At 50.1% G+C, this 25,540-nt stretch overlaps 1 protein-coding gene across 4 annotated transcripts in view; it reads right to left on the bottom strand.

Annotated features, from left to right (window-relative positions):
* LOC132398368 (oxysterol-binding protein-related protein 1-like) overlaps positions 1–25,540 on the bottom strand; it is a 278,314-nt gene that overhangs the window by 179,357 nt on the left and 73,417 nt on the right. For all 4 annotated transcript variants that reach the window (XM_059977690.1, XM_059977684.1, XM_059977700.1 and 1 more), the window contains exon 15: positions 5,049–5,130. In XM_059977690.1, the coding sequence (XP_059833673.1) occupies positions 5,049–5,130 (82 nt within the window). The remainder of the gene's footprint in view (positions 1–5,048; positions 5,131–25,540) is intronic.

Below are 25,540 nucleotides of genomic sequence, written 5' to 3'. Positions count from 1 at the left end.
CAGAACACGTACCCAACACAGGGCATCAAGAGCTTGGAGGATCTATACCAGGACCAGAACACGTACCGAACACAGGGCATCAAGAGCTTGGAGGATCTATACCGGGACCAGAACTCGTACCCAACACAGGGCATCAAGAGCTTGGAGGATCTATACCGGGACCAGAACACGTACCCAACACAGGGCATCAAGAGCTTGGAGGGTCAATACCGGGACCAGAACACGTACCCAACACAGGGCATCAAGAGCCTGGAGGATCTATACCGGGACCAGAACACGTACCCAACACAGGGCATCAAGAGCCTGGAGGATCTATACCGGGACCAGAACACGTACCCAACACAGGGCATCAAGAGCCTGGAGGATCTATACCGGGACCAGAACACGTACCCAACACAGGGCATCAAGAGCCTGGAGGATCTATACCGGGACCAGAACACGTACCCAACACAGGGCATCAAGAGCTTGGAGGATCTATACCGGGACCAGAACACGTACCGAACACAGGGCATTAAGAGCTTGGAGGATCTATACTGGGACCAGAACACGTACCCAACACAGGGCATCAAGAGCTTGGAGGATCTATACCAGGACCAGAACACGTACCGAACACAGGGCATCAAGAGCTTGGAGGATCTATACCGGGACCAGAACTCGTACCCAACACAGGGCATCAAGAGCTTGGAGGATCTATACCGGGACCAGAACACGTACCCAACACAGGGCATCAAGAGCTTGGAGGGTCAATACCGGGACCAGAACACGTACCCAACACAGGGCATCAAGAGCCTGGAGGATCTATACCGGGACCAGAACACGTACCCAACACAGGGCATCAAGAGCCTGGAGGATCTATACCGGGACCAGAACACATACCCAACACAGGGCATCAAGAGCTTGGAGGATCTATACCGGGACCAGAACACGTACCCAACACAGTTGCATCAAGAGCCTGGAGGGTCAACACCGGGACCAGAACACGTACCCAACAAAGGGCATCAAGAGCTTGGAGGATCTATACCGGGACCAGAACACGTACCCAACACAGGGCATCAAGAGCCTGGAGGGTCAATACCGGGACCAGAACACGTACCCAACACAGGGCATCAAGAGCCTGGAGGGTCAATACCGGGACCAGAACACGTACCCAACAAAGGGCATCAAGAGCTTGGAGGATCTATACCGGGACCAGAACACGTTCCCAACACAGGGCATCAAGAGCTTGGAGGATCTATACCGGGACCAGAACACGTTCCCAACAAAGGGCATCAAGAGCTTGGAGCATCTATACCGGGACCAGAACACGTTCCCAACACAGGGCATCAAGAGCTTGGAGGATCTATACCGGGACCAGAACACGTACCGAACACAGGGCATCAAGAGCTTGGAGGATCTATACCGGGACCAGAACTCGTACCCAACACAGGGCATCAAGAGCTTGGAGGATCTATACCAGGACCAGAACACGTACCCAACACAGGGCATCAAGAGCTTGGAGGATCTATACCAGGACCAGAACACGTACCCAACACAGGGCATCAAGAGCTTGGAGGATCTATACCGGGACCAGAACACGTACCCAACACAGGGCATCAAGAGCTTGGAGGATCTATACCGGGACCAGAACACGTACCCAACACAGGGCATCAAGAGCTTGGAGGATCAATACCGGGACCAGAACACGTACTGAACACAGGGCATCAAGAGCTTGGAGGATCTATACCGGGACCAGAACACGTACCCAACACAGGGCATCAAGAGCTTGGAGGATCAATACCAGGACCAGAACACGTACCGAACACAGGGCATCAAGAGCTTGGAGGATCTATACCGGGACCAGAACTCGTACCCAACACAGGGCATCAAGAGCTTGGAGGATCTATACCGGGACCGGAACACGTACCCAACACAGGGCATCAAGAGCTTGGAGGGTCAATACCGGGACCAGAACACGTACCCAACACAGGGCATCAAGAGCCTGGAGGATCTATACCGGGACCAGAACACGTACCCAACACAGGGCATCAAGAGCCTGGAGGATCTATACCGGGACCAGAACACATACCCAACACAGGGCATCAAGAGCCTGGAGGATCTATACCGGGACCAGAACACGTACCCAACACAGGGCATCAAGAGCTTGGAGGATCTATACCGGGACCAGAACACGTACCCAACACAGGGCATCAAGAGCTTGGAGGATCTATACCGGGACCAGAACACGTATCCAACACAGGGCATCAAGAGCCTGGAGGATCTATACCGGGACCAGAACACGTACCCAACACAGGGCATCAAGAGCCTGAAGGATCTATACCAGGACCAGAACAAGTACCCAACACAGGGCATCAAGAGCTTGGAGGGTCAATACCGGGACCAGAACACGTACCCAACACAGGGCATCAAGAGCCTGGAGGATCTATACCGGGACCAGAACACGTACCCAACACAGGGCATCAAGAGCCTGGAGGATCTATACCGGGACCGGAACACGTACCCAACACAGGGCATCAAGAGCTTGGAGGGTCAATACCGGGACCAGAACACGTACCCAACACAGGGCATCAAGAGCCTGGAGGATCTATACCGGGACCAGAACACGTACCCAACACAGGGCATCAAGAGCTTGGAGGATCTATACCGGGACCGGAACACGTACCCAACACAGGGCATCAAGAGCTTGGAGGGTCAATACCGGGACCAGAACACGTACCCAACACAGGGCATCAAGAGCTTGGAGGATCTATACCGGGACCAGAACACATACCCAACACAGGGCATCTAGAGCCTGGAGGATCTATACCGGGACCAGAACACATACCCAACACAGGGCATCAAGAGCCTGGAGGATCTATACCGGGACCAGAACACGTACCCAACACAGGGCATCAAGAGCTTGGAGGATCTATACCGGGACCAGAACACGTACCCAACACAGGGCTTCAAGAGCTTGGAGGATCTATACCGGGACCAGAACACATATCCAACACAGGGCATCAAGAGCCTGGAGGATCTATACCGGGACCAGAACACATACCCAACACAGGGCATCAAGAGCCTGGAGGATCTATACCGGGACCAGAACACGTACCCAACACAGGGCATCAAGAGCCTGGAGGATCTATACCGGGACCAGAACACGTACCGAACACAGGGCATCAAGAGCTTGGAGGATCAATACCGGGACCAGAACACGTACCGAACACAGGGCATCAAGAGCTTGGAGGATCTATACCGGGACCAGAACACGTACCCAACACAGGGCATCAAGAGCTTGGAGGATCTATACCAGGACCAGAACACGTACCGAACACAGGGCATCAAGAGCTTGGAGGATCTATACCGGGACCAGAACTCGTACCCAACACAGGGCATCAAGAGCTTGGAGGATCTATACCGGGACCAGAACACGTACCCAACACAGGGCATCAAGAGCTTGGAGGATCTATACCGGGACCAGAACACGTACCCAACACAGGGCATCAAGAGCTTGGAGGATCTATACCGGGACCAGAACACGTACCCAACACAGGGCATCAAGAGCCTGGAGGATCTATACCGGGACCAGAACACGTACCCAACACAGGGCATCAAGAGCCTGGAGGATCTATACCGGGACCAGAACACGTACCCAACACAGGGCATCAAGAGCCTGGAGGGTCAATACCGGGACCAGAACACGTACCCAACACAGGGCATCAAGAGCTTGGAGGATCTATACCGGGACCAGAACACGTACCCAACACAGGGCAACAAGAGCTTGGAGGATCTATACCGGGACCAGAACACGTACCCAACACAGGGCATCAAGAGCTTGGAGGATCTATACCGGGACCAGAACACGTACCCAACACAGGGCATCAAGAGCTTGGAGGATCTATACCGGGACCAGAACACGTACCCAACACAGGGCATCAAGAGCTTGGAGGATCTATACCAGGACCAGAACACGTATGCAATCACAAAGACGGCAGCCAGCAGCTCTACTTTATTAGGAGTTTGAACAGATGTGGCGTATCACCAAAGATTTGTAGAGACTTTGACTGGTGCAGGTGTGCAGTGAAAAGCATTCTGACTGGTTGCATTAAAGCCTGGTACGGAGGCAGGATCGCAAACAGCTGTAGTGTACAGGATCGCGAACGGCTGCAGAGGGTTGTAGTGTACAGGATCGCAAACGGCTGCAGAGGGTTGTAGTGTACAGGTTCACGAACGGCTGCAGAGGGTCGTAGTGTACAGGTTCACGAACGGCTGCAGAGGTTTGTAGTGTACAGGTTCACGAACGGCTGCAGAGGGCTGTAGTGTACAGGATCGCAAACGGCTGCAGAGGGTTGTAGTGTACAGGATCGCAAACGGCTGCAGGGGGTTGTAGTGTACAGGATCGCAAACGGCTGTAGAGGGTTGTAGTGTACAGGATCGCAAACGGCTGCAGGCGGTCATGGACTCAGCCAGCTTCGTCACAGCCACAACCCTCCTCACCACCAATGGCATCTTCAAGAGGCAGTGCCTCAAGAAGGCGGCATCCACTGAAGGAGCCTGACTGCGGGATATACCCTCTTCTCATTACTACCATCAGGGAGGAGGGATAGGAGCAATGAAGGCACACAGTCAATTATTCAGCAACAACTTCTCCTCCACTATCAGGTTTCTGAACAGTCTATACCAGCTCATTATCCCTCCTTCACGTTATTAATTTTATAACCTATGCCTTGCACTGTAATGCTGCCACAAAACAAATTTCATGACATTTGTCCGTGATAATAAGCCTGATTCTGATTCACTTCAACACTGAAGGGCAGTCACACAGTGAACAAAAAACAAACCTCTAGAGGAACTCAGTGGGTCGAGCAGAATCTGTGGTGGTAGAGGAATGATTGACATTTTAGAATGAAAACCTGCATCAAACTGAAGCATCTTCTGCCTGTTTCTCTGCACAAATGCTTCCTGACCTGCCGAGTTCCTCCAGCGGCTTGCAATCTACTCCACATTCCAGCATTTGCAGAACTTGGTTCTCCAAAAGATGTCAGTGTAGTTGAGAAAAACATCATTACCTTTTATAACCTCTGGACTACCAACCAGGGAGAGCAAGTTGGAAACCTCCTTCTCAACCTTCTGATGGCAGCTCTGCACTGTCTGTGAGTAGAAGATAGAAAGGTGAACAGCAATGGACACATCTACACGAGTCAAGATGTGAAAAGCACCTGCTACCGGGGGTGTCGGTCTAACAGACTTGGTTTTGTGGCAGATCCTATTGCCTGAGTGATGTGAGGTTTCAAGGCTCCACTCGAGATACTTCAGCAGGAAATCAAGATTCAGAATTAGAGTCAGGCCTATTGCCACTCATTTAGACTATGTGAAATTCATCTCAACACAGAGTGCTACCCCTTGCAGATCCATTCATTATTTGCGTTGTACTTTAATTGTTTTGAGGCAGCCTAAAAATTTACTATAAATTACAAAATGCATAAATAGTGCAAAAAACAAAAGGATTGGCGAGGCAATGTTCATGGGTCATTCATAATCTGACAGCAGAAGGAAAGAACTGCTTCTGAATCACTGAGTGTGCGACTCAGGCTCCAGTACCTCCTCCCTGATGGTAGCAATGAAAAGAAGGCAAGTCCCAGCTGGGGAGGGTCCTTAGTATAAATGCCCCCTTCTCGAGGCACCACCTCTTGAAGATGCTCTCAATGGCGTGGGGGTGGGGGGTTGAATATGTGATGGAGCTGGCCAACTTAATAAACCTTTACAGTCTCTTGCTTTGCCAGATTGTGATGCAACCAGTCAAAATACTCTCCATTCTACATCCGTAGAAATTTGCAGGTCTTAGGTGACCTACCAAATCTCCTCAAAAGAGCCACTGCATCACAACTGCATCAATACACTGTGCACGGGACAAATCTCTGAGGTATTAACACCCAGGAAATTAAAGCTACTCACCTTATAAAAAGCGCAATCAAGGTTAATGTTTTTGAATTGTAGAAACTAATGCACCTGCTTGACTGAGTAGAAGTGAAGGACACGGAGGGACCAGTCTGGATTCCCCAGACTGACGGAGAGAGTGCAGGGAGAACATGTTTTCACGGGGGGAAGTGTATCCAAAGGTTTTCAGTCTACTACAAAACTCAAGAGGAACTCAGAAGAAACCCTGTATCACAGCTTGGTATGGAATTAGAGGGATCTTGATCAGCTGGGTAGATGGGCCAAGGAACAGCAAATAGAATTTAAACACAAGATGTAGCATTTTTGGAAGAAATATTAGGGCAGGGCTTCCACAGTCAATGGTGGTGTCCCAGGGCATATTGTAGAACAGAGGGTCCTAGAAGTACAAGTACATGGTTCCCTGAAAGTGGTACTGCAGGTAGACAAGGTGGTGAGGAAGAATTTTGACTCACTGGGCATCAATCAAGGCACTGAGTTGGGAATGGTGGAGAGAACAAGTGTGAGGGTACACGATGGTGTGGTCTCCTTTGTCCTGGATGGTGCTGAATTTCACTGCAGATCCTTACAAAATCAAAAGCAAAGTGACAATTATTGACAACACGGGGAGGAGGCCGGTGGTGTATGAGCCGGGCCTCATTGGAGCTGGAGAGGGTCAGCAACTTTAAATTCCTTTATGTTAACATATCAGAGGATCTGTCCTGGGACCAGGACTTACTGGAAGTGCCATCACAAAAGAAGCATGACAGCATCTCTACTTTATGAGAAGTTTTGTCACAAAACCCTTTGACAAAGCTTCTATAGAAGCTCAGTGGACTGTATCCTGACTGGCTGCATCACAGCCTGGTATGGAAACACCAATTCCCAGGAATGGAAAGGTCTCCAGAAAGTGGTAAACACAGCACAAACCATCAGGTGTGAAGATCTCCATACCACTGAGTACACTTAAATGGCTTCGTCACTGTCTGGTATGGAGGGGTCATTGTCCAGAATGGGAAAAGGCTGCAGAAAGTTGTAAACTCAGTCAGCTCCATCGTGGCCCAGACACTCACTTTCAAGGACTCTTTACAACTCATGTTCTCAGTATTACTGTTTATTTGCAGAGTTGACCTTCTTTGTCGTTAGTCAGTCTTTGTTTATGTATGCTTTTTTGCGGATTCTACTGTACTTCTTTATTTTTATGTAAATCCCAGCAAGAAAATGATTCTCAATGGTAATATGCATGTACTATGATAATAAATCTACCTTGAACGTTCCAAAATGAGGAGGGGGCATATATGAGGGAAAGGCACAAAGGAACCAGAGCAGGAGCCACCAAAGCTTTTTACAACCACCGACAGCTGGAGTCTGGTTTCTGCCAGTTGTACTGTTCAATTCAAACACTCTTTGATCTACAGATATTTTCACCTCGGACAAACATCGCTCATCTGTATTTGTGTGGGGAAACACAGCCTCCAAACATGTGTGATGCTGAAGCAGCTGCAGGGACAAACTGTCCCCAAATCCAGCTGAGCCATTCCACCATTCATCAGGATCATAGCCCACCTTTCCCTCCAACAACTAACCCCAGATCTCTCCATTCCAAAACATTTAGAAATCGTTCTCTGTTTCAAAAGAACATCCCTGGCTCGCCTCTGCCTTCTATCCAGTCCACTCCATGGTGCGCTACGTCAGGAGGGCTGATAGTACCATCAGGGGTGCCTGCCACCCTGGCCAGTCCTTCTCCTCTTGTCTACCTTCTGGGAGAAGGAGCCTGAAAGCCCAGATGACCAGGCTCAAGGACAGTTTCTTCCCCACTGCTATCAGACCCCTGAACTAATGCCCTCTCTCACATCCCCTTCCCGGTGGTGGTGCCACATTCTGAACCTGTAATTCTACGCCTGCTGTCACAGCTATTTCCCACATCTCTTTTGGCACTGCTTCAGACTCTGCACCATTCTGCATGCTACTGTATTCATTAGTACCATGTACACGGCTTTCTCTTTGAGCTTCAGGTGAATATAGGATTTTCATTTCACCCTGGTGTATACGACAACTCGATCTAACCAGAACGACCTCTGGTGAGTCACTACCTCTCTGTGAAGGAACGTTTTCCTCTCAGTCCCAAGTGGTTAACTCCCTCTACCCCCACTCTTCATATCTAAGCCAGCGATGCCATCTCCGGGACTCCTCAACTGGGGAACCCGGCTCCCATCACACAGTCCGCAGATCCCCTTAATAATCATTGTCAAGTTTCATTTTGGAGCTCCTCCCGGACAGCACAGTGGGAGCATCTTCACAGGGGTTGCTGAGGTTCAAGGCATCTGATTGACCTGCTGAGACCAGGCACAGTGCAGCCCCTGTATTCCATCCAGCACGGCCAGCTGAGCTCCCAGTCGCCATTTATTTATTGAACAATACAGCACAGTGACAGGCTCTTCCAGCCTGTACTACCCAATTACACCCATGTGACCGATTAATCTACTCGCCTGTACACGTTTGGAATGAGGGAGGACCCTGAGGAAACATACGTTGACACGGGGAGAACGTACAAACTCCTTACAGACAGCAGCAGAATTGAATCCGGGTCACTGGCTCTGTAACTGCATTACTCTGTTAGCCCATGCCACACCCTTCGCATTCCCACACTGGCACCTGTCTTCAGCTTCCTCCACTATCAGGGTGGGGCTGAGCACAAACTAGAGGGACAGCACCTCATAGTCCCCCTGGAAGGTCTATAACCTACACATCATAAACACTGACTTCTCCAATCTCTACTAACCTGCTCCCCCTCCAACCCCTTTCTCCGTCCTCCTTCACCCACCATGTCACTTCTTTCCCCTCCCCCCTCACACCATCTACCCATCACCCACACACTCTCCCCACTGTTCCCATCGGCCCTCCCCACCTCCTTTACTTTGCTCCATGCTCAACCTTCCTCCCCCATCCTCCAGGGAAGTAACCTCTGGATTGCTGCCTGTGCTGCACACCAGTGAGGGTAGAAACAGGATGATTTGGCAGATTAATGTGTGGTTGAGAAGCTGGTGCAGTGGGCAGGGCTTCAGGTTCTTGGATCATTGGGATCTCTTCTGGGGAGGAGTTGCACCTAAACCTGAGGGGGACCAATATTCTCATGGATAGGTTTGTTAGAGCTATTGCGGAGGGTTTAAACTAATTTGGCAGGGGGTAGGAACTGTAGTGAAAGGACTCAAGATAGGATGGATGGTAAAAAAACAAAGATAGCGAGCAGTCAGACTGCCAGGAAGGGCAGGTAGATGACAGGACAAAATTGCAGTCAGCAGGATGAATATCAGTGCATTAGGGATGCAGAATCAGGGTAGCAAATACAGTACTCAGTGTTATATCTCAATGCACAGAGTATGAGAAACAAGGTGGATGATCCTGTTGCACTGTTGGATTGTCAGGTATGATGTGATGTGAGTCTCACCATCAATATTATATTCTTCCATCATATTTAACCTACCAAAATGAACTACCTCACACTTATCTGTGTTGAAATCCATCTGCCACTTCTCAGCCCAGTTTTGCATCCTATCAATGTCCTGCTGAAACCACTGACAGCCCTCCACACTATCCACAACACCTCCAATCTTTGTGTCATCAACAAATTTACTAACCCATCCCTCCACTTCCTCATCCAGGTCATTTATAAAAAAAAGAAGTAAGTCATCAGAAAGGAAATTATAGACCTGTTAGCCTGACCACAGTGGATGGGAGGATGTTAAGAGTCAACTGTGGAGGATGAGGTTGTGGAGTACTTGGTGACACAGGACAAGATAGGACAAAGTCAGTATGGTTTCTTTAAGAGAAAATCTTGCCTGACAAATCCATTGGAATTCTTTGAGGAGATTACAAGTAGGATAGATAGAGGAGGTACAGTAGATGCTGTATATTTGAACTTTCAGGAGGCCTTTGACAACGTCACACAAACATGAGCCTGCTTACCAAGGTGAGTATTACAGGAGAGTTACTGGCATGGTTAGAGCATTGGCTGATTGGCAGGAGATGTTGAGTGGGAATAAAAGGATCTCTTTTCTGGTTGGCTGCCAGTGAGTAGTAGTGTTCCGCAGGGGGTTGGTGTTGGTACCGCTTCTTTTTAAGCTGTATATCAATGATTTCGATGATGGCATAGATGGCTTTGTTGCCCAGTTTGCAGATGATAAGAAGATTGGTGGAGGGGCAGGTAGTGTTGAGGGAACAGGTAGGCTTCAGAAGGACTTAAGACAGATTAGGAGAATGGGCAAGAAAGTGGCAAATTAAATACAATGTTGGAAAATACATGATCATGCACTTTGGTAGACAAAATAAATGTGCAGACCCTTTCTAAACGAAGAGAAAATCCAAAAATCTGTGATGTAAAGGGACTTGGGTCCTTGTGCAGAACACCCTGAAGTTTAACTTGCAGGTACAGTCGGATGTGAGGAAGGCAAATGGCCTAATTCTGCTCTTACGTCTTATGGTCTTAAGGTGGACCCCTGGACCAGATGGACTACATCTCAAAGTCCCGACAGATGCTGCTGAAGAGATAACAGATGCACTGGTCATCACTTGATTCTAGCATGGCCCTGGAGGACTGGATGTCTACTGAAAATGGCACTTTTCTCTTTAAGGGAGGAAGGCAAGAGAAGGGAAATTATACACCAGTTCAGTGGTTGGGAAAGTGTTGGAGTCCATTATTAAGGAGGAGGTTTTGGGGTACTTGGAGACTAATGATAAAATAAGTCTAAGTCAGCATGGTTTCTGTGAAAGGAAATCTTGCCTGACAAATCCGTCAGAGGTCTTGGAGGGAGCAACAAGAAAGATGGACAAAGGACATAGATTAGGAAAATGGGCAAGGGACTGGCAGATGAAATACTTTGCTGGAAATTGCAAGGTCATGCACTTTGGTAGAAGTAGTAAATGTATAGACTATTTTCTAAATGGGGAGAAAATCCAAAACTCTGAGATTGAAAGGGACTTCAGAGTCCTTGTGCGGAACACGCTAAAGGATAACTTACAGATTGAGTTGGTGGTGAAGAAGGCAAATACAATATTAGCATTCGTTTCAAGAGGTCAAGAATACAAAAGCAGGGATGTGATGCTGAGGTTTTTTAAGGCACTGGTGAGGCCTCACCTTGAGTATTGCAAACAGTTTTAGACTCTTCATCTGAGAAAAGATGTGCTGGTGTTGGAGAGGGTTCAGAGGAGGTTCACAAGGATGATTCCGGGAATGAAAGGGTTATCATACGAGGAACTGTTTGATAGCCCTGGGTCTGTATTCGCTGGAATTTAGAAGAATGAGGCAAGATCTCATTAAAATCTTCTGACTCTTGAAAGGCCTAGACAGAGATGTGGAAAGGATATTTCCCGTGGTAGGCGTGTCTCGAGAAAAAGACCAACCTCAGGATAGAGGGCTGTCTATTTAAAACAGAGATGCGAAGAAATTTCTTTAGCCAGAGAGTGGTGAATTTGTGGAATTTATTATCACAGGCAGTTGTGGCATCACAGGTTATGGGGAGAAGGCCAGGCAGTGAAGCTGAGGAGGGAATAAAAAAGGATCAGCCATGGTTGAATGGCGTAACAGACTCAATAATTCTGCTCCAATGTCTTACAGTCTATCAGATTCCACCATCTGCAATTCTTTGCCACATCCATCTCTCACCTCCAAGCCTCTGTCACTATTCCCACTCTCCCTTCCTCCATCTGCCTATCATCCCTCATTACCTGGATCCACCCATCACCTGCCACCTCTTTATACCAGCTATTTTCCCTATCCTTGAGTGCAGGTGAAGGGTCTCGATGTTAAATGCCCATTTCCCGCCACACCACACCGCCTCCCCCAGATGCTACCAACATCTGCAGTTTCATCTCCAATGTAAACTAGCCTTGCCGGATTTTGAAAATGAATTAGAGGCGAGAAAAGGCAACAATATTCAGAAACCTGATGGAAATTCCCAATGACCTGCAGATTGATTAGTTAATTTGCTGCTGTAAATTGCCCACAAAGAAACACTGGAACAGCTAATTCAAAAACAGAGCAAAGACAGAGTGTAATGTATTTTGGGAAATTAAACCATGACAAGTCATGCAAAGTGAACACCAGGGCTCTGGGGAACACTGTAGAGGAGGGGGGCCCTGGATGTATACAGTTTCCTGAGAGTGGTGTGACACACTTGGGCAGTGTTGTATGACAGTTACACATGACAGTTGTATAAACATTGGTTGACTGCACTTGGGAGCATTGGGTACAGTTCTGGTTACTATGCTATCGGAAGGATTTGATTCAGTTAACAAGAGTGTAGAAAAGATTCACTAAGACGTTACCAGGACAGAAGGGCTTGAGTTAGCAGTGAGGATGGACAAGCTGGTACTTTCTGCAGTGGTGCAAAGGAAGCTGAGGGATAACATGATAGAAATTATAAGCAGAATAGATAAGTGGCTGCTTGCCATCCTTAAAGTATGTAAAACAAGAGGGAATAGGTTTTATTTGACAGGGAGGTTCAAAAAGGTCCAGTAGTTGGTATCTGGAGTGAGCTGTCAGAGGAGGTGATGGAGACAGAAACAGTAACATTTAAGACGCATCTAGACAGGTAACTGAATGAACAGGGGATAGAGGGATACAGAATTTGTTCAAGATTAATAAGGTGGGCTGTCCATGCTGGTACTTCAACCAGAAGATGACAGAAAAGTATGAAAGCACTTAATACCAGGCTCAAGGATACCTTATACCTTGCTATAATCAGAAAACTGAGTGGTTCCCCAGTACGATGGAACAGTGTGAAGTGTGAAGTGGCTCATTTTGGTAGGTCAAATATGATGGCAGAATATAGTATTAATGGAAAGACTCTTGGCAGTGTGGAGGATCAGAGGGATCTTGGGGTCCGAGCTCATAAGACGCTCAAAGCAGCTGCGCAGGTTGACTTTGTGGTTAAGAAGGCGTACGGTGTATTGGCCTTCATCAATCGTGGAACTGAATTTAGGAGCCGAGAGGTAATGTTGCAACTATACAGGACCCTGGTCAGACCCCACTTGGAGTACTGTGCTCAGTTCTGGTCGCCTCACTACAGGAAGGATGTGGAAACCATAGAAAGGGTGCAGAGGAGATTTACAAGGATGTTGCCTGGATTGGGGAGCATGCCTTATGAGAATAGGTTGAGTGAACTCGGCTTTTTCTCCTTGGAGCGGCAGAGGATGAGGTGACCTGATAGAGGTGTATAAGATGATGAGAGGCATTGATCGTGTGGATAGTCAGAGGCTTTTTCCCAGGGCTGAAATGGTTGCCACCAGAGGACACAGGTTTAAAGTGCTGGCGAGTAGGTACAGAGGAGATGTCCCGGGTAAGTTTTTTTTATGCAGTGGGGAGTGTGTGGAATGGGCTGCTGGCAATGGTGGTGGAGATGAATACGAAAGGGTCTTTTAAAAAAACTCTGGGCTAGGTACATGGAGCTTAGAAAAATAGAGGGCTATGGATAACCCTAGTAATTTCTAAGCTAGGTGTTCAGCACAACTTTGTGGGCCGAAGGGCCTGTATTGTGCTGTAGGTTTTCTATGTTTCTAGACACTTGACTCCACAATTTATCTCGTATGATTGGTCAAGAAAGTTCAGTCACTTGATATTCACGATAGGGTAATAAATTAAATTCACCTTTGCTTTTGTGAGTGAAGCCAGAGTGTGGTAGTAGACGATTGCTTCTCTGAACCGGATCAATGATTTGGATGATAATGTGGTTAACTGGATCAGCAAATTTGTGGATGGCAGCAAGGCTGGTGGCATAATGGACAGTGAAGAAAGCTATCAAAGTCTGCAGTGAAATGAAGTGAAGAATGTCAGATGGAATTTAATGTAAACAAGTGTGATGTGTTACTCTTTGGGAGGAGAAACCAAGGTAAACAGTAGGGCATTGAGGGGTGTGATAGAGCAGAGGGATCCGGGAATATAAATCCATAATACCCTGGGAGATAGAAAAGGCATGTAAAAAGGGCAATGTTGTGGTAATCATGGGAGATTTCAATATGCAAATCGATTGGGAAAATCAGGTTGGTGCTGGAACCCAAACGAGATAGCTTTTAGGAGCAGCTTGTGATTGAGTCCACTGGGGGATCAACTATTATGGATTGGGTGTTGTGTAATGATTAGGGAGCTTCAGGTAAAGGAACCCCATTATTAAGGATGAGGTTTTGGGGTACTTGGAGGCACATGTCAAAATGGGCCATTGTCAGTATGGTTTGCTTCACGGAAAATCTTAGCTGGCAAATCTGTTTGAATTCTTTGAGGAAATAACAGGCAGGATAGACAAAGGAGAGTCAGAGTTGCTTATTTGGATTTTCAAAAGGCCTTTGACAAGGTGCCACACATGAGGCTGCTTAACAAGAGCCCCTGGTATTTCAGGAAAGATACCAGCATCGACATACGATTAGCTGATTGGCAGAAAGCAAAGAGTGGGAATAAAGGGGGCTTTTCCCGGTTGGCTGCTGGTGACAAGTGGTGCTCCACAGGGATTGCCTCCGTTTGCATTACATGTCAATAATTTGGATGAAGGAATGGATAGCTTTGTAGCCAAGTTTGAGGATGATATTAAGATAGGTAGAGGGGCAGAAGTGTTGAGGAAGCAGGGTATGGCAGAAGGACTTTGACAGATTGGGGGAATGGGCAAAGAAGTGGCAGATAGAATACAGACATCAACCGGCTTGACTTCAGCACCCCTCTCTCCTCCTCAGTCCTCACCTCCTCTGAATGCACTGCCCTTCACTCTCTCTACACCAATCTTAGCCTTACTATCAAACCTGCAGACAACTGGGGAGCAGTTGCAGTGTGACAGACTGACCTCTACCTTGCTGAGGCCAGCCAGCAACTCTTGGACCCCTCCTCATCCCTTCATCTTGAAAAGGACCCCACTCCAGATCATCAGAAAACTGCCTCCAACACCTTCACTGACCTCATCAACTCTGGAGAACCCCCATCCACTGCCACCAAACTCATAGCTCCCTTACCTCTCATTGCTCACTTCTACCTCCTACCCGAGATCCCTAAATCTGATTGCCCCGGTAGGGCCATTGTCTGCCTGCTCCTGCCCCACTGAACTCGTACACTCATATCTCAACTCCATTCTATCCCTCTTGGTTCAGTCTCTCCCCACCACATCTGCAACATTTCTCAAGCTTTCAATCTCTTCAGTAACTTCCAATTCCCTGGTCCCAACTGCCTCATTTTCACCATGCAGATAATGACCCTATACATTTCTATCTCCCATCAAGATGGCCTTAAAACTCTTTGCTTCTTTTACAATAAGAGCCAACCAGTTTCCCTCTACCACTACCCTCCTCTGTCTCGCAGAACTGGTCCTCACCCTCAACAATTTTTCCTTCGGTTCCTTCCACTTTCTCCAGACTCCAGGGGTAGCCATGGGTACCCGCATGGGCCCAGCTTCACCTGCCTTTTTGTTGGCTGTGTAGAACAGCCCATGTTTGAGCCCTTTCCTGGTGATTCTTCCCAACTGTCCGTCCGTTACACCGACGTCTGCACTGCGGCTGCTTCACGCGTCAGTACTTTTTTTTTTATTATTACAAAATCCTTTATTACAAATTTCGGTGCTATACAATATATACAAAACAGTGGCAAACACAATTACTGCACTACAAATAGACAATAGACATTACACCAGAATGTTGCCATCCCTATCCACGATGGCATTTACACCCCGCGGAGCCCAACGGTCTCGAAACTCCTCCAAGGCCGCTGTGGACTGCGCGTGTTCCTTTTCAATAGTTACCCGAGCACGAACATACCCCCTAAACATTGCCAGGCAGTCTGCCCGTGTAGATCCTCCCGCCACCCGTTTCCAAGACCCTCGGATGGCGGATTTCGCCAGCCCCAGGAGCAAGTTGACTAGGACATCCTCATCCCTCCGTGCCCCCTTCCTTACTGGATGACCATATATAAACAGGGTGGGACTAAAATGCAGCCAGAAGGCGAGAAGCAGCCCACGCAAATATGCAAAAAGAGGCTGCAGCCTCACACACTCCATGTACATGTGGTACACGGTCTCCTCCAGCCCGCAGAAGTGGCATGCGGGTGGGAAGTCCATGTACAAACTGAAAAACTTATTGCAGGGCACTGCCCTATGCAGTACCCTCCAGCCGAGATCCCCCAGGTGCATGGGAAGAACCCCGGCGTAAAGGGACTTCCAGTGGGGACCCTCCTCACCTCTGGGTGGAAGGACCGACCGCCATGGCGTGTCGGGACGGTGTACAAGGGCAAGGAAGTGGAGGATGTGGAGTAGCAGCCCATACAGATACCTCCTACTTGCATCCCTGAGTGGGACTGTGGGTATCGATGAGAGACGGCTCAAGTTGTGCGGACACGGCTCCCGGAGAAGATTGCGGGGTCTGGGCCCGACCAGCAGCTCGGCCTGAGTCGGTCCACACAACTGAGCCGCACCGACAGCCACTGAGGTAGGGCAAGGGCCGGCCAGGACCCCGCCCTCCGCCTGAGGAGGGGATTCCCGGCCTGAGGCGACCATGTTCCAGACTCTCAGTAGGTCCTGATAGAAGCCGGGCAGACTCCGCAAAGCAGTACGGCTGACACCCGCCGGTGGTAGCCGCATGTCTTCATGAAGACAGCAGCCCCTCCGGAGGAAGAAAGTCGCCAACACGTGCCACCTGGGAGGGTGCTCGGCGTACAGGAATCTCTGCAGAGTCCTGAGGCGGAGAGCCGCCAGCTGCGTTCGGACGCACACCAGCGACTGTCCGCCCTCTCCCACTGGGAGACTCAAGACCGCTGCAGAGACCCAGTGTTTCCTGTTGCCCCAGAAGAAGTCCACTAATTTCCTCTGCAGTCTTGCAACAAACGGGGCAGGAGGGGCCAAGGTGACCATCCGATACCACAACATGGAGGCCACCAGCTGGTTTATGACCACCACCCTGCCTCGATAGGAAAGCACCCTGAGAAGGCCTGACCAGCGCCCCAGCCGGGCCATGACTTTCATCTCCAGGTCCCGCCAGTTCGCCAGCCAGGTCTCCCCAGAAGGACTCAGGTAGACTCCCAGATAGAGGAGACGCCGAGTACTCCACTCAAAAGCTCTCATCTCCTCCGGCAGGGAGTCCACCTGCCACTGACCCACTAAGAGTCCGGAACATTTCGCCCAGTTGATCCTGGCGGAGGATGCTGCCGAGAAAATGTCTTGGCACTCGCGCATCCTCCGCAGGTCATTGGGATCTGTCATCATGAGGAGTACATCATCGGCGTAGGCCGAGAGGGCGACCTCCATGTCAGTACTGAGCTCATCAACCGTCCCTCCGTTACACCGACGTCTACACTGCGGCTGCTTCACGCGTCAGTACTGAGCTCATCAACCGTCCCTCCGTTACACCGACGTCTGCACTGCGGCTGCTTCACGCGTCAGTACTGAGCTCATCAACCGTCCCTCCGTTACACCGACGTCTGCACTGCGGCTGCTTCACGAGTCAGTACTGAGCTCATCAACCGTCCCTCCGTTACACCGACGTCTGCACTGCGGCTGCTTCACGAGTCAGTACTGAGCTCATCAACCGTCCCTCCGTTACACCGACGTCTGCACTGCGGCTGCTTCACGAGTCAGTACTGAGCTCATCAACCGTCCCTCCGTTACACCGACGTCTGCACTGCGGCTGCTTCATGAGTCAGTACTGAGCTCATCAACCGTCCCTCCGTTACACCGACGTCTACACTGCGGCTGCTTCACGAGTCAGCACTGAGCTCATCAACCATCCCTCCGTTACACCGACGTCTACACTGCGGCTGCTTCACGCGTCAGTACTGAGCTCATCAACCGTCCCTCCGTTACACCGACGTCTGCACTGCGGCTGCTTCACGCGTCAGTACTGAGCTCATCAACCGTCCCTCCGTTACACCGACGTCTGCACTGCGGCTGCTTCATGAGTCAGTACTGAGCTCATCAACCGTCCCTCCGTTACACCGACGTCTACACTGCGGCTGCTTCACGCGTCAGTACTGAGCTCATCAACCGTCCCTCCGTTACACCGACGTCTGCACTGCGGCTGCTTCACGCGTCAGTACTGAGCTCATCAACCGTCCCTCCGTTACACCGACGTCTGCACTGCGGCTGCTTCACGCATCACTACTGAGCTCATCAACCGTCCCTCCGTTACACCGATGTCTGCACTGCGGCTGCTTCATGAGTCAGTACTGAGCTCATCAACCGTCCCTCCGTTACACCGACGTCTACACTGCGGCTGCTTCACGCGTCAGTACTGAGCTCATCAACCGTCCCTCCGTTACACCGACGTCTACACTGCGGCTGCTTCACGCGTCAGTACTGAGCTCATCAACCGTCCCTCCGTTACACCGACGTCTGCACTGCGGCTGCTTCACGCGTCAGTACTGAGCTCATCAACCGTCCCTCCGTTACACCGACGTCTACACTGCGGCTGCTTCACGCGTCAGTACTGAGCTCATCAACCGTCCCTCCGTTACACCGACGTCTACACTGCGGCTGCTTCACGCGTCAGTACTGAGCTCATCAACCGTCCCTCCGTTACACCGACGTCTACACTGCGGCTGCTTCATGAGTCAGTACTGAGCTCATCAACCGTCCCTCCGTTACACCGACGTCTGCACTGCGGCTGCTTCACGCGTCAGTACTGAGCTCATCAACCGTCCCTCCGTTACACCGACGTCTGCACTGCGGCTGCTTCACGCGTCAGTACTGAGCTCATCAACCGTCCCTCCGTTACACCGACGTCTGCACTGCGGCTGCTTCACGCGTCAGTACTGAGCTCATCAACCGTCCCTCCGTTACACCGACGTCTGCACTGCGGCTGCTTCACGCGTCAGTACTGAGCTCATCAACCGTCCCTCCGTTACACCGACGTCTCCACTGCGGCTGCTTCATGAGTCAGTACTGAGCTCATCAACCGTCCCTCCGTTACACCGACGTCTGCACTGCGGCTGCTTCATGAGTCAGTACTGAGCTCATCAACCGTCCCTCCGTTACACCGACGTCTGCACTGCGGCTGCTTCACGCGTCAGTACTGAGCTCATCAACCGTCCCTCCGTTACACCGACGTCTACACTGCGGCTGCTTCATGAGTCAGTACTGAGCTCATCAACCGTCCCTCCGTTACACCGACGTCTGCACTGCGGCTGCTTCACGCGTCAGTACTGAGCTCATCAACCGTCCCTCCGTTACACCGACGTCTGCACTGCGGCTGCTTCACGCGTCAGTACTGAGCTCATCAACCGTCCCTCCGTTACACCGACGTCTGCACTGCGGCTGCTTCACGCGTCAGTACTGAGCTCATCAACCGTCCCTCCGTTACACCGACGTCTACACTGCGGCTGCTTCATGAGTCAGTACTGAGCTCATCAACTGTGCCTCCAGTTTCCACCCTACCCTTAAATTCACTTAGTCCATTTCTGACACCACTTTCCCCTTCTCTATCTGTCTGTATTCATCCCTGGAGCCAATCTCTCGACCAACATCTTTTATAAACCTACCAACTCCCGTGGTTATCTTGACAATGCCTCTTCCCACCCTGTCTCTTGTAAAAATGCCATTCCCTTTTCCCAGTTCCTACATCTCCACCACCTGTTCCCAAGATGCATCTTTCCATTCCAGGATGTTAACCATGTCGTCCTCCTACAAAGACCCAGTTTCCCTTCCTCCATCATTGACGCTGCCCTCACGCACATCTTCTCCATTTCCCGGACATCCACGCTCACCCCATCTTCCTGCTGCTTTAATAGTGATGGAGTTCTTTTCATCTTACCTACCAACCATCAGCCTCCACATCCATCATTCTCTGCAACTTCCACCATCTCCAAAAGGATCCTACCACCAAACGCATCTTTACCTCCCCCCCCACCTGTATTTTCTGCGGGGATACCTCCCCTCCCCATTAATCTCCCTCTCAGCACCTAACCCTGCAAGCAGTCAAAGGTCTACACCTTCCCATACACCATCTCCTTCACCTCCATTCTGGGCCCCAAACAGTCCTTCCAGGTGAGGCAGCACTTCCACCTGCGAATCTGCTGGAGTTGTCTATTGTGTCTGGTGTTCCTAATGTGGTCTCCTCTACGTTGGTAAGACCTGTTGTAATCTGGGGGACCACTTCTTCGAGTACCTCCACTTCATCCCCCAAAAGTGGAATTTGCCAGTGGCCAACAATTTAATTCCCGTTCTGACATGTCAGTTCACGGCCTCCTCTTGTGCCTCAAGGAGGAGGAGCAACACCTTTATCTCCATCTGCTTAGCCTCTAACCCGATGGCATGAATATCGATTTCTCCTTCTGGTAAGAAAAGTTTCCTCCCATCTCCGCTATTCCCCACTCTGGCCTCTTGCCTCTTCTCACCCAGCTATCACCTTCCCCTCCTCCTTCCCTTTCTGCTGCTGTCCTCTCTCCTCTCCAATCACATCGCTTCCACTCCAGTCCTTTACCTTTCCTACCCGCCTGGCTTCACCTGTCACCCAACTTTTTATTTTGGCATCTTTCCCCCTTCCTTTTCAGTCCTGTAGAAGGGTCTCAGTCCAGAACGCCGACTGTTTACTCTTTCGTAGAGATGCTGCCTGGCCTGCTGAGTTCCTTCAGCATTTTGTGTGTGTTGCTTTAGATTTCCAGCATCTGCAGAATCTCGTGTTAATAATGAACCAATACCAAAATGTACTAATGACAATGAATTGACCTCTATGGGTGGTAGGAAAGGCATGATTTTCACTTTTATTTATTTAGAGATATAGAAGGAATAGGCCATGCTGCTAGCAACCCACCAATTTAGCCCCAGTCTAATCACTGGACAATTCATAATGACCAATTAACCTCCTAACCGGTAGGTCTTTGGACTATGGGAATAAATCCGGGCATCCAAAGTAAACCGTGACGAGAACATACAAAAGCCTCACAGAGGATGCTGGTATCGAACACCCAATTGCAATAGCATCGCACTAACCGCTTTAGTACCATGGTGCCCACTTGGCATGATTAAAGTATCATTATTTAATTATTTATGGCTTTATATTGCTATATTTCTTCACTATTCTTGGTTGGTGCGGCTGTAACGAAACCCAATTTCCCCTCGGGATCAATAAAGTCTGTCTGCCTGTCTGTGCCCTCTGTACCTCAGCACGCGGGACAATAATAAACCAATTTACCCATATGACCAAACACGAGGAAATCTGCAGATGCTGGAAATTCAAACAACAACACACAAAATGTTGGTGGAACACAGCAGGCCAGGCAGCATCTATAGGGAGAAGCGCTGTCGACGTTTCAGGCCGAGACCCTTCATCAGGACTAACCGAAAGGAAAGATAGTAAGAGATTTGAAAGTAGTGGGGGGGAGGGGGAAATGCAAAATGATAGGAGAAGACCGGAGGGGGTGGGGTGAAGCTAAGAGCTGGAAAGGTGATTGGCGAAAGTGATACAGAGCTGGAGAAGGGAAAGGGTCATGGGACGGGAGGCCTCAGGAGAAAGAAGGGGGGGGGGAGCACCAGAGGGAGATGGAGAACAGGCAAACAACTAAATATGTCAAGGATGGGGTAAGAAAGGGAGGAGGGGCATTAACGGAAGTTAGATAAGTCAATGTTCATGCCATCAGGTTGGAGGCTACCCAGCCGGTATATAAGGTGTTGTTCCTCCAACCTGAGTTTGGATTCATTTTGACAATAGAGGAGGCCATGGATAGACATACCTGAATGGGAATGGGACGTGGAATTAAAATGTGTGGCCACTGGGAGATCCTGCTTTTTCTGGCGGACCGAGTGTAGGTGTTCAGCGAAATGGTCTCCCAGTCTGCGTTGGGTCTCACCAATATATAAAAGGCCACACCGGGAGCACCAGACGCAGTATACCATACCAGCCGACTCACAGGTGAAGTGTCGCCTCACCTGGAAGGACTGTCTGGGGCCCTGAATGGTGGTGGGCAGGTGGGAATTGTAAGGGCAGGTGTAGCACTTGTTCCATTTACAAGGATAACTGCCAGGAGGGAGATCAGTGGGAAGGGATGGGGGGGACAAGTGGACAAGGGAGTCGTGTAGGGAGCGATCCCTGCAAAAAGCAGAAGGGGGGGAAGGAAAAATGTGTTTGGTAGTGGGATCCGTTGGAGGTGGCGGAAGTTACGGAGAATTATATGTTGGACCTGGAGGCTGGTGGGGTGGTAGGTGAGGACAAGGGGAACCCTATCCCGAGTGGGGTGGTGGGTGGATAGGGTGAGGGCAGATGTGCGGGAAATGGGAGAGATGCGTTTGAGAGCAGAGTTGATGGTGGATGAAGGAAAGTCCCTTTGTTTAAAAAAGGAAGACATCTCCTTCGTCCTGGAATGAAAAGCCTCATCCTGAGAGCAGATGCGGTGGAGACGGAGGAATTGTGAGAAGGGGATAGTATTTTTGCAAGAGACAGGGTGGGAAGAGGAATAGTCCAGGTAGCTGTGAGAGTCTGTAGGCTTATAGTAGATATCAGTAGATAGGCCGTCTCCAGAGATGGAGACAGAAAGATCAAGAAAGGGAAGGGAGGTGTTGGAAATAGACCAGGTAAATTTGAGGGCAGGGTGAAAGTTGGAGGCAAGGTTAATGAAGTCAACGAGCTCAGCATGTGTGCAAGAGGCAGCGCCAATGCAGTCGTCGATGTAGCGAAGGAAAAGAGGGGGATGGATACCCGTACAGACTTGGAACATGGACTGTTCCACAAAGCCAACAAAAAGGCAGGCATAACTGGGACCCATACGGGTGCCCATGGCTACACCCTTGGTTTGGAGGAAGTGGGAGGAGCCAAAGAAGAAATTACTGAGAGTAAGAACTAATTCCGCTAGACGGAGGAGAGTGGTGGTAGAGGGGAATTGGTTAGGTCTGGAATCCAAAATAAACCGAAGAGCTTCGAGACCATCTCGGTGGGGGATGGAGGTATGTAGGGACTGGACGTCCATGGTAAAAATAAGACGGAGGGGGCCAGGGAACTTAAAATCATTGAAAAGATTCAAAGCATGAGAAGTGTCATGAACATAGGTGGGAAGAGATTGAAGGGGGGGGGGGAATAAGACAGTGTCAAGGTATGCAGAAATGAGTTCAGTGGGGCAGGAGCAAGCTGAGACAATAGGTCTACCTGGACAGGCAGGTTTGTGGATCTTGGGTAGGAGGTAGAAACGGGAAGTGCGGGGGGTGGGAATTATGAGGTTGGTGGCAGTGGATGGGAGATCCCCAGAGCTGATAAGGTTGGTGATGGTATAGGATACAATGGCCTGTTGCTCCTTAGTGGGGTCATGATCAAGGGGTAAGTAAGAGGAGGTATCAGAGAGTTGTCGCTGTGCCTCGACCAGGTAAAGGTCAGTACGCCAGACAACAACAGCTCCCCCCTTATCAGCAGGTTTTATAGTGAGTTTGGGATTGGTGCGGAGGGAGCGGAGAGCAGAGCGTTCAGAAGGAGTGAGGTTGGAATTGGAACAGTGTGTAGTGAAGTCAAGACAGTTAATGTCCCATCGGCAATTAGCAATAAAGAGATCCAGAGCAGGCAGAAGATCAGAGCAGGGTGTCCATGAAGAGGAGGAGGGTTGAAGACGGGAGAAGGGGTCATCGGTGTGGGTAGGAGAGTCCTTGTCAAAGAAGTAAGCTCGGAGACGGATCCGGTGGAAGAAGAGTTCAGCGTCATGGCGTGAGCGAAACTCATTGAGGTGTGGGCGCAGGGGGAGAAAGGTGAGGCCCTTAATGAGGACAGGGCGCTCTGCCTCAGAGAGTTGAAGGTCGGAGGGGATGGTAAAGACCCGGCACGGATGAGAGATGGGATCAGAGGGAGGAGGGAGGCTGGTAGTGTCAGTGGAGAGGGAAGGGTTGGGGTGAGAGGAAGATGGAGCCTCTGAGGGCCCAGGAGCTGACGATGGGATCTGAGGGAGAGGGGATTGCAGAGTGGTGGTGGGGGAAGGGGAGACAGGAGTCACAATCGCAGCATATGAAGACCCGGCCTGGAGTTCAAGGCTGGAGCCGCAGTCGGTGGTTGCGCAATCGCTTTGAAGCTGTCCATGGTCATTGGAACCCGCGTTGATGGTGCTGGAGTCCGGGTTTTGAATATGCCCTGGGTCGCTGGGGCAGCCGAGATCGATGGCCGGGGTGAATCCATGGTCGTTGGAACCCGCGTTGATGGTGCTGGAGTCCAGGTTTTGAATATGCCCTGGGTCGCTGGGGCAGCCGAGATCGATGGCCGGGGCAAATCCATGGTCGTTGGAACCCGCGTTGATGGTGCTGGAGTCCAGGTTTTGAATATGCCCTGGGTCGCTGGGGCAGCCGAGATCGATGGCCGGGGTGAATCCATGGTCGTTGGAACCCGCGTTGATGGTGCTGGAGTCCAGGTTTTGAATATGCCCTGGGTCGCTGGGGCAGCCGAGATCGATGGCCGGGGTGAATCCATGGTCGTTGGAACCCGCGTTGATGGTGCTGGAGTCCAGGTTTTGAATATGCCCTGGGTCGCTGGGGCAGCCGAGATCGATGGCCGGGGCAAATCCATGGTCGTTGGAACCCGCGTTGATGGTGCTGGAGTCCGGGTTTTCAATATGCCCTGGGTCGCTGGGGCAGCCGAGATCGACTACCGGGGCCGGGGATGCGATACAAAGACCATGCTCTGGGGTCTGCATCTGCAGATGGAAGATCTTGCAATCCTTGCAGGACATGATAAACTCAAAGAAACGGTGATTGCACACATGGATTCGACGGAGGATGAAATAACGGACAGGTCCATTGCAAACGGAGAAAAATCCAAACTCAAGATTGGAGGAACAACACCTTATATACCAGCTGGGTAGCCTCTAACCTGATGGCATGAACATTGACTTCTCTAACTTCCGTTAATGCCCCTCCTCCCCTTCTTACCCCATCCCTGACATATTTAGTTGTTTGCCTGTTCTCCATCTCCCTCTGCGGTTCCCCCCCCCCTTTCTTTCTCGCGAGGCCTCCCGTCCCATGATCCTTTCCCTTCTCCAGCTCAGTATCACTTTCAGCAATCACTTTTCCAGCTCTTAGCTTCATCCCACCCCCTCCGGTCTTCTCCTATCATTTCGCATTTCCCCCTCCCCCCACTACTTTCAAATCTCTTAGTATCTCTCCTTTCGGTTAGGCCTGACGAAGGGTCTTGGCCCGAAACGTTGACAGTTCTTCTCCCTATAGATGCTGCCTGGCCTGCTGTGTTCCACCAGCATTTTGTGTGTGTTGTTGTTACCCACGACAGTGTTCTGAAGTGAGCACCAACTTCCCTGCTCCTCTCCAACGTGCAGCTACATTTGTCCACTAGAGGGAGAGTGTGAGCAGGTAACAGCCCCACAGAGCAAAAAGATTAACTGGCTCCGTGCTAGCGTGTAGCAGGGACATTTGCTTCACTCTGGGCCAGGTGCTTGATTGGGATCTTCCACCCCACACCCGTCGACAGGAACAAGCAGCAAAGGCTGCAGAGATATACGGTTCCTATATTCAGCCACCTTGGAAGTTTTCATGTTTTATTGTTTTACGCATTGAATCACAGTGGATTTAATTTATTTTTGACACTAATCAACAGAAAAGTGAAAACAGATTTCTACAAATTGGTCTAAATTTATTACAATTATTAAGCACAAACTAATTATGCATGCCCTTAAAGCCAGTCTTTAGTAGATGTACCT

The sequence above is a fragment of the Hypanus sabinus genome, chromosome 1 (genome assembly GCF_030144855.1).
Source record: "Hypanus sabinus isolate sHypSab1 chromosome 1, sHypSab1.hap1, whole genome shotgun sequence".
NCBI classification, from domain to species: Eukaryota; Metazoa; Chordata; class Chondrichthyes; order Myliobatiformes; family Dasyatidae; genus Hypanus; species Hypanus sabinus.
Note: the sequence above shows the minus strand (reverse complement) of the source record. Positions and strands in the feature narration are given on the sequence as shown.